General features: G+C 31.2%; 1 protein-coding gene across 3 annotated transcripts; it reads right to left on the bottom strand.

Moving 5' to 3' along the window:
• Window positions 1-1,287: 1,287 nt before the first annotated feature.
• On the bottom strand, window positions 1,288-14,832 carry Vap33 (VAMP-associated protein 33kDa). 3 transcript variants are annotated; one of them, XM_085205676.1, is made up of 8 exons: window positions 14,641-14,832; window positions 12,567-12,719; window positions 12,288-12,391; window positions 11,630-11,710; window positions 10,916-11,002; window positions 10,280-10,357; window positions 9,381-9,494; window positions 1,288-3,794 (listed from the first exon to the last, which is right to left on the bottom strand). In XM_085205676.1, the coding sequence occupies exons 1-8, from the start codon at window positions 14,690-14,692 to the stop codon at window positions 3,636-3,638; spliced, it is 828 nt and encodes a 275-aa protein (XP_085061802.1). In that variant the 5' UTR covers window positions 14,693-14,832; the 3' UTR covers window positions 1,288-3,635. The 3 variants fall into 3 exon arrangements, with proteins under 3 accessions (XP_085061802.1, XP_085061801.1, XP_085061803.1); XM_085205675.1 differs by having other exon boundaries at window positions 12,567-12,731; window positions 14,641-14,830; XM_085205677.1 differs by lacking the exon at window positions 10,280-10,357 and having other exon boundaries at window positions 12,567-12,731; window positions 14,641-14,831.
• Window positions 14,833-16,287: the final 1,455 nt, after the last annotated feature.

Here is a 16,287-nt window from a genome sequence, read left to right as displayed (position 1 = left end):
AATAACTTCTATGCAAAATTTGAGATTCCTAGCACATGTAGTTTCTGAGATTTCGTGATGAGTGAGTGACCTTTCGATTTTATATATATAGATAAAGTAATAAAAAAATCACTTGTCTATGTATTTTTTATTATAAAAAATAATTATAGCTATAAATTTTTTTCATACAAGTTTCAGGTGACAAGATGTTATGTGATGGTGATAAGTAGTTTTTTTCCAATCTCGGCATCCTAGTCTTAACTAAATAACCACAAGTAAAAAGTAAAAGAAGAAATAAATATACATTTACCGAGTGGGGTTCGAACCCACAACTATTGTATGTGTCTTACACATCCCCATCGCGAAACGATGGCGTATACAGGGTGGAAGAGGCAGCGCTTCTTTTACTGAAACTGCATATAGGGTAAAATATTTCAAACCCAGAATTAAAAAATATAATCAAGGTACCTCAACGGTTTGGACGTAGGATTTTTTTTACATTTCACGATTTTTATCCATACCTGTACTTAGTGTGACGCACACATACGTGTGCGGCGTTTCCGCTTTGACAGGTAAGTGTGTGCGTGCCTATGTTATACTTTACAAATGGCGTTTTATTTTAAAACGATAATTTTATTATTTATTTTGTTTGAAAAAAAAACTTTTTCATTTTTGAGAATTATTTTTTTTCCGAATTATGTTAGGCTTTTATAGAGTAGTTAAAACTGTGGTTTCATTTAAAGTGGCGCTGACAATTCCACCCTGTATATGGGTAATCATGATAGAACAAAATTCTTTTTTAATTTCGAATTTCCTGTAGAGATGAATGTGTCGTGGCATGGCAAGCGTGCAGCTGTAAAAGCGAATGTTGCGAGTTCGATTCCCAGTCGGGGGAATTAAATATTTAATATTAATTTCCTCGCTCTGTTAATTAGGCAAAGCGCGGCCGTTAAATTTCGCCCCTTCCTCGATAATTCGGCGGAAAGTGGGTAACAGATTCACTTAACACTAGTTTCCCCTCCGCCTACCCTTCTATATGCGGAGAACATTGTGAAGCTACAAAAATGAAAAATATTCAAAAGTAAGGGAAACTAAGAAAACATCTTGAAATTTATATTATGTGGCAGTTTTATCTATTCAGTAGATGATACAACAATAAATTAAAGTCTTATAATAAAAATCTCGAAACCTCTCTAATGCTAAGGAAAAATCATAGGAATGTAATTTTACACGATATCACATTGCATATCGTGTGCCACCAGACCACATGTTATGTGAATGAACGGGATGGAGACAATGAACAAAGCATTCCAAATAAATTAAGTAATTTATTTCGGAAAACGATACAATATAGCATAATAGTTTAATATAACAACAATACTATACGGAAATTTAATTTAATTTTAAAGAATCTATAGTAAAAAAAAAGCCCTACAATATTTATGCGCAAATCGCGTTTTCCCATTATCATTTTCCAGAAGAGATATAAATTACATGACACCACCAAATCAAAAATAATATCAAATACCACATGAGGCGCTTAATACTATTTATTATGCTTTGATAATACTATTTATTATTTTTCACACTTGCTGCTAATTACTCACGTTGACCGACGACTCCAGTGTACATCCAAGAATTACAGTAAAAAATCTAGACGCCGCACTACGTACAAACCGACACCGAGACTTAACGCTTACAATTATGATATTTCCATTTAAATACATATATTATGTACATACATGTATAATTGGTAAATAAAAAAGAAACTATATATTTGAACTATTCATTTTATTCTCCCATAAGAATGTTATTTTATTAAATACCGTTATATTAATTTCAATATAAATAATTAATTATATAAAGCAGTGTGAAAACTTTGTCAAGGGGATTTTCGAAGATAAAGTACAAAATATAGTGTATTACTGAAAAAATTAAGTGTAAATAGAAACAATAAAATCCCGATTTGTATGAACAGGGGGGGAGGGGTGGAAGTTACACCTTTAAAATAACAATCAGAGCGAATGTCCACACAACACAATAATTATATATAACTAACCTATATATAAGTGATATAAATACAAAGACTTGATTGGTTTATAATGTGATGTAAGCGCGATTATCTAAATATTTCTATAAATTTATGAATCAAACGACTACTTTATAGACATGAATATTTAATATTTAATAGTACATGGCTGCCCGTCCAGTGCAGGAGCTGTTATACATAAACTGTAACCAATTTAATCATAATTTATTAATTTATTACAATATAAATGCAAGATAATTTTTTCTCTCTCATGTCATTCATTATAATATATTATAGTTACAATTAAAGCGTGAATTGCTTGATTTTCAAATTTAGTTATAGAGCAGTATAAAACACTCCTTGAGTTCTTAACCAAATTGTCTTTCAAAAGAAACCTACGTTTTATTTCGTCGGTACAGGTCACCATTGCGAGTTACCCTCAGATGATCCATATAAAAATTAAGAATACTGTTCTAAATAAGTATTACTGAAAGAAAATATCAAAACAAAAATGTTTATCGTAAGCAACAACATTAGCTGTGAGAGCTAAGAGTTATATAACACATATATATTTAAAAAAAACAAAAGTATATTAACATTGTAATACAGAACAAAAAAAATACGAAACAATCCGAATCTTAATATTAAGGAAACACTTACAAAGGCAGTTACGAGTCCAATCATCTCAGGTAAGTAGGTAGTGGGATCGTGAAGGAGGGCAGAAGTGGGGGGGGACCAACTGTTATCACGTGAGTCGAGGAAAGTTCCAGAGTCGCGTAAAAAAAACAAGCTGCCTTGTGAGGGGTTGATTCGTTCAAGTATTACGTAACGCAATTCAACGCCAGACGTCGGCCAACCTTTTATTTATAGAGCTACCAAATCAAAAATAAAGGATAATTTCTATAATTATTTTCTTAAAAAAAAATCAATCCCTACAAAAGACAAACAAAATGACATAAGACAAAAAATTACCCAAAAAAAGACACCGAATCGTATCGCATTACGCAACATTATTAAGACAATAGTATTACATTTTTTCTTTCAACATAATTTCTCTAAAATTCTGTGTTACGGAGAGTCCCTCCACTATTTCATTCGTCATTAATATAATCGTCAATAAAGAATGATAATAAGGGAACAAAAGGCAAAACACAGGTGACTATTAACGCCAGTTTGTTGATGAGTGGCGGCAATTATCAGTACCTCACTTTCGGTCAGTGCTCTGGAACCTGTCATGCATCGCAATAAAATGTTATCACAGTAAGTTATTTTTTTTGTCAAGTGTATCAGTTTGCCTTCCTTCCCCTTCTAAAATTAACTTAAAAGTAAAAACGAACGCTTGATAGTTAATTAACCGACAGGAAACCTTACAGCGCGGTACATCAGAACGTTAAAAATCCTTAAGAAAACTGCGTTCCGTAATAATTAAACAGCCCTTAGGCCCATCTATAAATTACGTCACACATGTAGGTGAAAAATTGCAAAATACGTGACGTCACACTAAGTAGTAAGTCTCACAAATGTGACCAATTTTGATAATGACAGGAGGAGGAGTGACGTAATTAACGGAAGGCCCCTTAGTGGGTGGTGTAACAGCGGCGTGGGGTGGTGTCGGGCGTAGGGGGGTCTACATGAGGAACTTGCCGATAATGATCCCAAGGAGGGCCATGCCGACGGCGATGGCGATCCACGGCATGAGGGCGATCTGTTCGTGCTTCTCAGGCCTGTACGAGTGGCGGCGCACGCGGCCCTCGCCCGCCGTCGGATTCAGGCGGAGTAACTCCTCCTGCAAACATCATCATTATAATAAGCCCGCAGTGCAGCTCATAGCGAACTATTGGAGGGAGCTGTCCCAAGGACTTAAGACATCTTGGGTGGCAATTGGGTTGCCTTCATTGACCACCTTAGCCAAGTGCAGGAGCTTTACGCATATGGAGTTAGGGCAGTTGTAAGGGCCATATAGTGGGAGGTGAGTCACAGTCCACCAACCATTCAATTCTTACATACAACCTAACAATTAGCCCACTCAAACCTCATTTCATTGCTCTAATTTAGTGTGCCGTATTTTCCTATAGCTCTAATACATTTTCTCGCACCTCTTCTAGGCAATTATCTAGATCTCTGACAGCTGGTCAGAGTAAACAAAAAAGATACTATCCAAAGTGCCTATACTTATTGGAACACGCAAGTCTGACCGCGTTTCAGTGAACCCTTCCATTTAAGTAAAGAGAATCATGATTATAAAACACCTTAATTACACATCCAAATTGAAAGTAAACAAAAAAAATAAAATAAATAAAAGAAAAGAAAATACAGTATGTACAAACATCACAGTCATATACACTCAACTCTTGTCAACTCAACGTTTATTCTTAGACACTCGGCACTCACACTCAAGTACACTGCCCACTAGCGTGATACATGCATTCGTTAGTACCGTAGATATATTATGATATCACAATGACAGTTCAGCACTCATGGATATGTTTGTTTGAGATTAGTGCTTACTTTTTATTGAAATGAAGTGAATATAATTTTAAAATGATACACCCAAATAATTTGTAGGCAAAATACATGTTATTTAGTTACAATTTGATTATATATATAAATATATATTACACAATAATAGACTAAATAGTATGTAAAGGTGTCTGTATATGGTAGGAACATGAGAAAATCCTTTATTATGGACATCTCTCAAAGCAATAGAACCCAAAACAATTATTTTTATTTCGTTATGTCTGTGCGTTCGTGCACGGTTATCTCACAAACTACTCTTCCGATTTAAATGCACTTTTCACAATTGTGTTTTATTTGAATCAGTTCATAAATAAAAAAGTCATATATAACGTATTTTGTTCAACAAAATTGCTACAAAATGTTTTTTTTTTATTTGATTGGCTGAAAATTTCGTTTTCAATGAATAGATATTTTCTTTAAAAATATAGGCACTGAACCCTCTTGAGATTAGATTTACTTCTTAAGTTTTCATAAAATAATTAATTTTCCTTTCTACTGTCCTCAAACTAACCTGTCTATTTCATAATTTTACATTTAAATAACAATAAATAATAATATTTTAACATTTTTGTCTTTCATTAAAATTTGTGTAATTAGTAAAGGTGTTCTATTTGTTCAACGACGAGTCAAGGTTTTGTTTAGATACCTCGCTTACGATAATTTACGTAAATTAAGGTTGTATTACGTCCTCGATTTACTGTATCTTTTCATTGTTCAGACAGCACGAATCATTTTTTTCTTAACAAGCGTTGGAAAAACTTATAGAATATTTTTTTTTTACAAAAATTAGTATCACAGCATCAGATTGAATGAAAAAATCAAAATAGCGATTTGGTTTTTTTTTTAAAATGAATTTGATGTTCAAAATCAAAACACACATATTTGGTACTCGTCATATTATGACGTTTTCTTTGAATAAAATTTTAAAGTATCTATAAAATTAAATAAATAGTTTTATATGTTTCTTAATTGAAATTGTGCAATACACGTGTTTCTGATTATGTAAAGAATAAAAATTGAACAATGCGTGGATTTATACTTATTTCATAGGTGAGCAGAACCTTGTGATTTTATCATTATAGGTTTAATTTAACGTACTACTGATAGATACTATAGAATTTAAAATATTTTGAATGTAATTACATACTATTTAAAAAAAAACAATTTTTTAAATAGTATGTAATTACATTCACGATACAAAACGGTATTTACCTACTCTAATTCACTCTTTTCCGTTATTTCGATTATAATATAATCGTGGGGAACAGAATGTCTTAACAAAATGATTCCCTCTGCTTACCCTACTGTGTGCGGGATACAGCGCGCTGGTTTATAATATGATAAAATGTATTAATATTAAAAAATAATAATAGCATATTATATTATATAATAGCATATTTGTTTTAGTCTATTCGATTCTTAATTTCTATGAATCAGTTCAACATTTCCTAGTTAGTAACAGTTAATTACATAAGTAATTAATAAACAACATAACGACTGTTGAGTTTTTGTTGTGATCGCTCATATTTTTTAAAATATTTATTTTTTTATTTTAGTTTTACGCAGTATTCCGCACATAGCAGGGTAGACAGAGGGACTTGGAAACCTCGTGCTAAGACACTCCGTTCCCATTAAGACACTTCCGTTCCCCACATTCCGCCTAATTTTGGAGGCATTGTGAGTTGAGTTAACAGAACTGAACGCCGCGCTTTGTCTCATTACCAGAACGAAGAAATCAAAGTATTCACTTGTTCTTAATTCCAATTGATGACAAGTTAAATTTTATTTCATTTCAATATTTTACGTTTACTCCTAGATTTTTCTGTCTTATTGTACTGTTCCAGCCACTCAAGCAAAAAATACCTAATAGCAATAAGAAAATATTATTCAACATTAATCATTTTGCAAAAATTAGAACCCTATATTGAATATCGACTGAACACATGCGACGACAAAACTACGATGTCGTACAAAGCAAAGCGATGGTATTGTGTATATACGATATATATAGATTTGATAGTCCCATTTCGCGGCGTCCCTAAAATACTAAATATTAATTATTATTATTAATTTAAATTTACTTTTTTATTCGCATGTAATAGTTCTAAGACGGGCACAGACTAAAGAAACTGATTATTGTCAAAACTAACTAAAATTAGCAAATCTCATGTAGTGGTTACTATAGTTACCACATTTTAGAGTATAATGTATACTAAGCAGATAACTATTACGTCAAAATACATATAATGAAATTATAACTAAACATACATATAGATGTCTAATAAAATAATACGATAGTGATACAAAAATCAATTTTAATGTGTTGAAAATAAAAAGATGCAACCACTTCTTCTGTAGCTGTTTTGTATGTTTCTTTTCGTTCGTTGTGCCCGTCGACGCTTCGTTTAATAAGCTATGAGCGCAAGCGAATTTTTATATTTTCAATGATGGATGGAATGGATTGACTATTTTTTGCATATTGTTATTATTAATTATTACTGCCTAAATCTAACGTTTACCCGTTGCCATTTGCCTTATTGTGCATGTATATAGTAGTATAGTTCATATAATATATATAATGAGTAGGAAAGTAATTGATCGCAAAGCAGAGCAAGACGCAACCATAACTTCCATAAAACATTTTTTAAATGCAGATGGCATTTGATGGACCTAACATATTGTATAAAAATAATAATATTCTCTGTATCAGTGATGTTCAAATAAACTCCCAAGAGTTGTAAAAGGAGGCCACTAAAAAAATCCGGATCTTGCATTAAATTAAAAAAAAAACATCCAGATAATAATTTTAAAAGTAACGCCATTTTCATTTGGCTGCGTCTCAAGCAGAACCAGTACACTGACCTAAATAGATAGACTAGACGTGTGTACAATTCAAACAAAAAGCTTCGCGCCAGCCACATATAGGACCACCATCGCCGAGCATAGTACAATGTGTTCGAGACGTATTATACCAAATATATAATAAAAGCAATGCAAAATAAATATTAAAAGTCAATTAAATATTTAAAAACAACGTCTATAATGTTTTACAGTTGTTGTTCCACAATAGTCTACTATAGTGACTCATTGATCGATAGTCGGTAGCGATCGCGTAAAATATAAAATGAAATACAACGATTGATTACGTAATGCTGTTAGACGTAATGTCTTTGATACCCAAAGTAGTCTCGATGGGTGGTAATAAAATTTTATTGCTTTTTCACAGATGAACCCCCATAAGCTATGGTTTTGGGTTTCTTTTTACATTTCTCTTGTATTTTGGAGAATAGAAAATTTGTAATGTTACAGCATTCTCCACTTAACCTATTTAAACATAATTTACAGGGCAAGGAAATTATATTTTATGTACAACTATTATTATCGAAGTGAGATTTGAACTCACAATTATCGTGTGCAATTATGACTACGTTTTTCTTAGACAATAAATATTCTCGTATTCATATTATATAAAAATATAAAAATAAAATTAACAATTCGCTAAGCCTTATATTAGCAAAACTATAAAATATAAGTATATTTTTCTTCATTAATGGTAAAAATATCTGTAAATAGGTTTTTCACAATAGAGCAAAAAGAGCAACGGGCAAACGGTATTATCAAATCTAATTTTGGTACTAAATATAATATTTAAATATAAGGAAATAATTAGTCATTCAATAAGGAAAATTAACACCTTCACATAATTCCCCTATAAAAATATATATGCCATAAAAAATCCGTTATTTTTTAATTTCTCTACCACTTATTTCCTTCCTATTTTAAAAATACAATACTTATTATTTTACAATAGGATATGCTCCTACCACTATTTTAAAATATATTTACCATATTTATTATAGATGTTAAGGATATAGCATTTCGGATCTCGATACGAATATAGTAAAAAAAAAATATCGCTTTCAGTTAGAGTTAAAGAAACAATATTATTACGGATTATCCATTAGTTTTGAACAATTTCAATTATTAGATATTTGAGAAAATTATGTAATAAAATAATTTCAGCCATTAATTTATCAATTTCTTTTTTTATGTTTAACTTTCATCATAGGTGCCTTTATTATTAGGTCAAATAGAAAAAAAAATGTATCAAAATGTCCCCTTTACACTTCTTTCGTTTTTTATATAGAATAAACGATAGTTTGGCCAAGGCTTTCATGTTATTTGAAATAGCCGAAGTATGTATTATAAATTCGTATGGTAATAATATAATGATAAGTATGATACGATTGTGATAAAGAACATGGTGATATTATGGTAAATAAACAAATATTACTATAAAATTTAATAATAAAAATTAGTTTTATAAATATGAAGTGTGTCTAATATGTGTGTCTGTAGATATAACAATATATACTGAAACAACAGTAAATAACAAGAATGTGATACATGCAGGACAGACAATGGCGTGCACATTTATATACCATACATTATTTAAAATACACCAAATGTATGAGATAATACACGGATAGAGGACATGCGACATATATTTATATATACATTTACAGTGTAAACTCCGCATAATGTCATTATTTGAAATTTTCAATTCAATTATGTAATAGCTACTTTTCTGTCGATACTTGAGATAATTATGAGCTGGCTTGAATATAACAAAATATAACAAATAAAAGACAAACTTTGAATGACGTTAGGGTTGAGTGTGATACATTACACAGAGTTTACACTGTAGTAGCCAGTTCGATAGAACCTAAAAGATTTTACAAGAACGGCAAAACACCACTTACATCGAGTGTAAGCAAGTGGCAAAAGTCGACGTATTTGCAAATCAACCCCCTCGATGGCGATGTATGAAAACGAAACCCAAGAGACTCACTTTTAATCGCAGATTTTCATGTCTTAATTTGCTTTCTTCCTCCCTCAAATGAATGACCTCATTCGTCGCCTTTTGCAAATCGCTTTCGAGGTTTTCAGATTTTGGGAAAGCGGTCTGGAAATATAAATGAAAACAAAAAATAAAAAAAAATACAGATAGATCATACTCAACCGGCACGTTAAGTATATGCAAATAATAACGAACATGCACGTAAAGTATCTAATGGCTGGCAGGCAAAGAGTGTACGACATATAAATTAAATACTTATACTGTATAACTATGGGGCCACCCAAAAAATTACGTCACACGAATTTCATTATCTCCACCTCCCCACTTAGTCAAAGCCCTCCTAACTAGTGTGACGTCACATATTTTTCAATTTTACACCTAGAAATTATTAAATTATAACAGTAGTCCCGCATTTATGTGTGTATAATTGCGGAAGTTTGAAATCTGTTATCACGAAGCTTAGTCTGTAGCACTATGCCGCTCTCCTTTGACCACCTTAACGTGTGACGTCATTCATGGATGGCTCCTAAAGATAACGACTGTGCTCCTATACTACTTGTATACTTTGACATTCACTGTGTTGTGTTAAAACACTGTACTTAGATATTATGTACGTATTCATATTAAAATATACTACATTTACATAAAATATTTCGTTAGCTTTTATTGTTGTATTGTTTAATATCTTTTAATATAAATATTAAACATATTTAAGAAAAAGTGATAGACACACACATTACATATATTTATATAATACATCATAAATAATCAATATTTCATACTCGTCTGTTAGATATAAATAATCAGAGGAAAGATGTTGAATATGTGTAAATAAATGAGTATAAAACACTATAATGGTCTACGGTAAGTTGTGGAACAAATGGTAGTACCGTTTTTGCATTCAATGCTCCCGTTGCGAGGTCATCATCCTTCCTCTTAGCGTCATTCTGGAGACCTTCTACAGCATCCTGGAATATATATGTAACATGCCAAGCTCGGACTTACTTTTGTGTTCGAATTCGTAACATTTCACTAAACATTATTATCTTTAATGCGGGAACATACTGGATATCAACCCATGCTCGGGGGGAGTCGTATTATGGTACTTCACCGGTCGGAAATACTATATTATGGGGGCAATAACAAGGATATATGTAATAAACGTACGTACATTCACATCACCTCAACTTACATATAAAAAAATTGTAATAAGACGAAAAATGTCAGTTCTATGTAAAAAATATTCACAAAATCTATTTGTATATTTGATGAGTACTTCCGGCCCGTGTTAACTAGAACGATAGTTTCAGGGTGATAGCGTTCGATGTCTGATTAAATATTACAAATGTCATGAACTCTCCTACCGAGATACATTTTTGTTTGATGGAGATTATAGTATAAATGATTAAATTTTGATTACTTCGAGCAAATAAAACTCGAAAAAGCGCACTAGCACTACATATTAATTTCACAAGTTAGTTGAAGTGTCAACGTTGCTTAAAGTTGTTTTGAAGTTGTAGACGTACCTTTGATAGTGACTTTGAGTCTTCCGCTGCGGCTACTGCTACTCGTTTCTTGGAGATTTCATTCTGAGCGACAGTATCGCCGGAATCCTTTCGTAATGTAAGTAAAACTATAATTACTAAATTGTATTGCATTATTTATTTTTTTCTTTTTTATGTAGTAGAAAGTATCAACTTAGAAATCATTCTTCTTCAGTTTTCATTCACAGAACTATTTCAGCAAATGGATTAAGTTTCCCCGAATGGGGTGCAGCAAGATTAAAATTGTATACTCATTTAATATTTTAACATATTTACTTATTTGGTATGTGAAATTGAGAACCTAATTTAATACAGCTAGATACACTTGTCCATGATAATAAAAATGATAACAGCAAAGTAACACATAAATATGCTTTGTCAAACTAAATAAAATTGAAATATGAATTACATCCTTAATCATAATTTATGATATTTTGAGAAATATAGCTATGATGCTTTCAATTGTATTTAGTAGAAATAACTTAAAAATAAGCATAGATATCTATTATTTTTATTACATATAATTATATTTATAAAGTAATTAAAGTTGCCCTGGTCTCAGTGAAGAGAAATAAATAATTGTTCTTTAACATAAAGGACCACAGCAACTCTAAGTATGGATTTGCTTCATATAAGAAGGATATTCAACTACTACTACTTAAATGTTCAAATAATACTAGAGAATAATAAACTTACATTAAGATTTGTTCCTCTCGGTGTTTCAAATACACATTTCAGTTTGTAGTCCATTAGCTGATCCTGACTAATTTCCTTCCACTGCAAAACAAACGACATGCAATGTTGTTGTGAAATATAAAGAAATTTTAAATTTTTTTTTAGAAAAGAATAAAGATATTTTGTTAAGTTATTATACGCACTAATATTAATGTAAGTAACGACGATGAATGATCTACATTATAATAGATATTAACTTAAATTGTGTTATCGCATAAGTGGCATTGTGTCCTTTCAATAATAAAGGTTTTTTAAATCTAAATTCAATATAGAAACCAGCCACAACTGTTATATATATAATGAACGAAATATAAAATAAATGAATAAAAGATTAAATTGCTTTTTGTTTGGCCTGAGTAAGTGTGTGCATTCGATTCAATGAAATATTTACATCTTTTCAGTTTAGAAAATACTGATGTTTCAATATATAAGTTTACATTGCTTTCTAATATATTCAAAACAATATGAAAAAGTTTACATTCGTTTTATTGTTATATTTTTAAATAACATGTGCATAATAATTTCATATATTAACTTAATTGACATTCCCAACATGTAATACTTTTAAGCCACGTAAAAAGAGAAAGAATCAAAAATATATGAAAAAAAAAATACATACCACTTGATCTATATTAGTTTTTCCTTCTGGAGCAATAACACTTTGTACCATGAATTTGTGTTTGTGTTTCTCATTGGAGTCCACATGAACGGCCTGTGGCGTAACTGCAAATCGCAGTAAATAAAACATGCAATATATATTTCGTGAAAGATATGACTGGATACATTTAAATGTGAATAAATGATCAGTTACTTTTTAAATGAAATAGATGCGATTAATTCAATTCAAGAGTTTCATTTAAAATGTAAAAAAATGCTAATGTAAATAAAAACCACTTACTAGCTATGTCAACTTTAGAATTAGGATCGAGCACACCAGAGTTGGGACGAACACAATATTTCTTTGGGGCTGTGGTCTTGATCTTAAACAAGACGGTATGTTCTGAGGGATTCGTCAACTTCATGTAGGTTGTGTAGCCCTGCTCAAACAATCCTGAAAAGTCAACTAAAAAATTCAATAATAATGACCATATCTTTAAGCAATTGTCATAAATTTTGATTGGTTTCAGGTAGAGGTCTCGTTTTTGTACGGGTGTTGTCATGTAAGTACATAAAATAATTCAGATAGTTTTCGTAATTTGCAAAAGTATATTCTAAATGTTACATATAGAACTACGAAGCCACAGGTTGTGACGCAGAGGCACAAGCGTGCGACTGGAAACGCGACTGGTTGTAAGTTCGATGCCGGGTCGACGAAATGTATATATATGTAATGTTTTGATTTCTTCGTTCTCGTGTGGAGACAAAGCCGCCACTCAACACGCAATGCCTCCAGAATTCGGCGAAAAATGAGGAACGGAGCGTCTTAACACTAGGTTCCGTCTGCCTACTCTGCTGTGTGCGGAATACAGCGTGAAGCTAAAGAAAAAATAATATAGATATATAGCAGTGTAATTGAGACGAGTCGCGCGACGACAATACGAATTGCAGTAATTGTCACCAATGTAAGCGGTACTAATAGAAATTAAAGATATATTGAATGATGTATACAAAAATTATATTATCATCGTATATAAACATAGTTTGGGTTTCATTGAAATTAAATCTTTATATTTTATATAGCAAGCCATATAGTCTACTTATGGATCTCAAATGCTTTGTCATAAGAAATATACAAATATGTATAAGTTACTAACATATAAGTTAAACTAAGGCAAAAGCATTCAGTTTCACTACTCAAACTGCAATGCCTCGAAAATTTTGAGGGAAAGTGGAGAAAGAAATGTCTTAATACTAGGTTCCCTCCGCCTAGCCAGTTATATGTTGGATACACATATAATAGGGTACGTTAGATTTTTTATTTGATTTTTAAAAATTTTAAAGGGGGACACTGGCTGACCCACTCAGGGAGATATGAACATTGGTATTCAAAATTTAACATAAATTGCTATTAAAAATTCAAAAAATATTTTTAATTTAATCACAATGAATGAACTATTTAAGAAAGTTAGTCTCATATAATATTGAAAAATTTGCAAATTTTCTGCTAGATTTTTTAATACACAATTAGTACATAAGTTATGTTAATTGTTCAATATAAGTAGTGCATAGACAATTAAATTATATACTTTATAGTAGGGTAAAACAGAAGACATTAACATATTGTTATTAACATTATGTTAATTTTTTTTTGTACCAATATGTATTATTTTCAATTTATTTTTTTAATTAATGTAGATAATTTTCACAATTGAAAAGATGTTCTTTGGATGTAGATAATAAAAATTAAATGATGTCTTTAATATTTAATGAATTTAAGTTGTTAAAAATATACACTTCTTGACAACTCAATATTAATATCACATGTCTAATTTCTCAGTCATTTAAAAATAGCAATTTTTTTTTTGCAATCATAACAATAATTAAAATAACATAATAACATAGGACTAGAAGGTATCACAATATAATTAATCTGTCATTGCATGAATATTGCAATAATGACAAGTAAAAATGATAAAGACAAATGAAATTATACAATCTAATAAACAGTGAAACAGAATATGTAAAATATTTTAATTATCATACATCTATTATATCCATGCTAAGCAGTAGCATCCCAGTACTATAGGTCAAAACGTTGGAAGTAGAAGTGAACCTAATTGAGGGAGTAGAATATTTTCCGTATTGAAAAGTATGTAGTGCTTTAATAAGTCTTAACGGTCGTATATTATGAGTATCATCCATTATAAATAACATTTAAATGATAAGAAGTGGGAATATATAAAACCGCACCCTGACAAAATGCCGATATCTGGAAATAGAAACTCCATTTGTCAGCAGTTAACACGACCTATACTGCCCAAGTTGTAATGCGGCGGCTGCAGTTTTCTAAGTACAGATTGAAAATCACTTACCTTTGAACTTCAGTTCATTTTGCGGCTCTATAGTTAATACTTGGAACGGCATTTTGTATTAAATATTGTTGCTCGTAGGCAAAATTTAACAGGTCAAGATAGATAATTCTGAAATGTCGGCCACAGCGATGAACGAAGATGAATGACGAATTCGACATGCGTATTGCGCATGCGTTCTCTTTCTTTTTATGTACAAGTGCCATATTCTGGTTATAATCAGTGTTGCCATTACTAATCTACACCGTTAAATCAACATTTTATTGATTATAACCAATTTATTTTACTGTTATTTATTACGTTTTTGTGATATAAATATCTATAAATGTTTTTTAATAAAAATAACGTTAAGAAATATATATATATATTATTATAATGGCACGGTATTTCAAAAGCTTATTTATGTTATATGATCCTATGCTGTAAGTGTGAGAGAAAAAAACATATTTCATATTTTTCACAATCAATATAATAATATGCTTTTATTACATAAGAGAAATAAATTTTACATTTATAAAAAATAAATTGTTATAAAAAATACATTTAAAAATGTAAAAAAAACACTCATTCGAGGGTGGGACCAGGGTCCAATCCATCAATGCCTAGGGTTCCAGAGAGAGGAAACTCCTCACAATACGCGTCGTCTTAGGTAAAACTGCTCCCTGCATCCGGTTCTTGATCCAACAGCTACGCGATAACCTCTTAAGATGTTGCTCAAGTCTTTTCGTTAATAATCCGCTAACTGAAACCATTATCGGCAAAGTCCAAATAAAAATTTTTCTTTCTCGGCCTTCACGAGATTGTCATCATGTGGGATAGTAACGTCAACAATCACTGCGCGTTGGGTCACTCGATCCACTAATACTATATCAGGTCTATTGGTAACAATATACCTGTCAGTAATAATAAACTGATCCTCATGCTTTACTTTTCGCGGTCCTCATTTTTTTTACGTGACCTTCCTCCACTATCTTTGATACTGCGTTTTCGAAGATCAACCGAAGTCTCCCCTACCTCTCTTATTATTATGCATATACAACTTATTATTCAATCCTGAAAAGTAAATGAATATTAACGACAAAAAATACAATATTAAATGCATAACATCAGCGTTTGCATTAATTGTTGTTCGTAAAAATAAAAATATATTTATTTCAGTTCCACATTTTCTTTAGCTATGTAAGTATATGTAAAGTAATGATATTTATATTTTTGCACTGAAATGAGTTAAGCTCAGCTTGAATATTAATAAGAGTAATAATAGTCGTGTAACCTGAACGATGTTTATTATTGATAATTAGAAAGTAATCAGATAATCTTCTGATGGTGTTATACAAAAATATCAAAAAACTCATGTAAATAACACGAATAATATCATGTAATAAAAAATAAAACGAATTTTGCTTCAAAATGAATGTTTAGCCGTAAACGTTTAATGCGCGTATGGAAGTGGTGCTTATGAATTAAAAGCAAACCCAGAAAAGAGAGAAACGTCTGTCCGAAATGCAGCTAGCATTGTGGATTAGAGTGAGAGACGAGGAGCCTGCTTGCCGCTGCCGTATTCGTCAGAGAAAGGAACAGACTAGCGCCGTTACGCGTTACGTAACGAAGTGGTTTACCCCCCCATAAGAAGTTATTACATTAATAAAA

Source organism: Heliconius melpomene, chromosome 21 (assembly GCF_056956725.1).
Source record: "Heliconius melpomene rosina isolate 202511_hmr_F chromosome 21, ASM5695672v1, whole genome shotgun sequence".
Taxonomy (NCBI): Eukaryota; Metazoa; Arthropoda; class Insecta; order Lepidoptera; family Nymphalidae; genus Heliconius; species Heliconius melpomene.
This window is presented reverse-complemented; position numbering and strand designations above follow the sequence as displayed.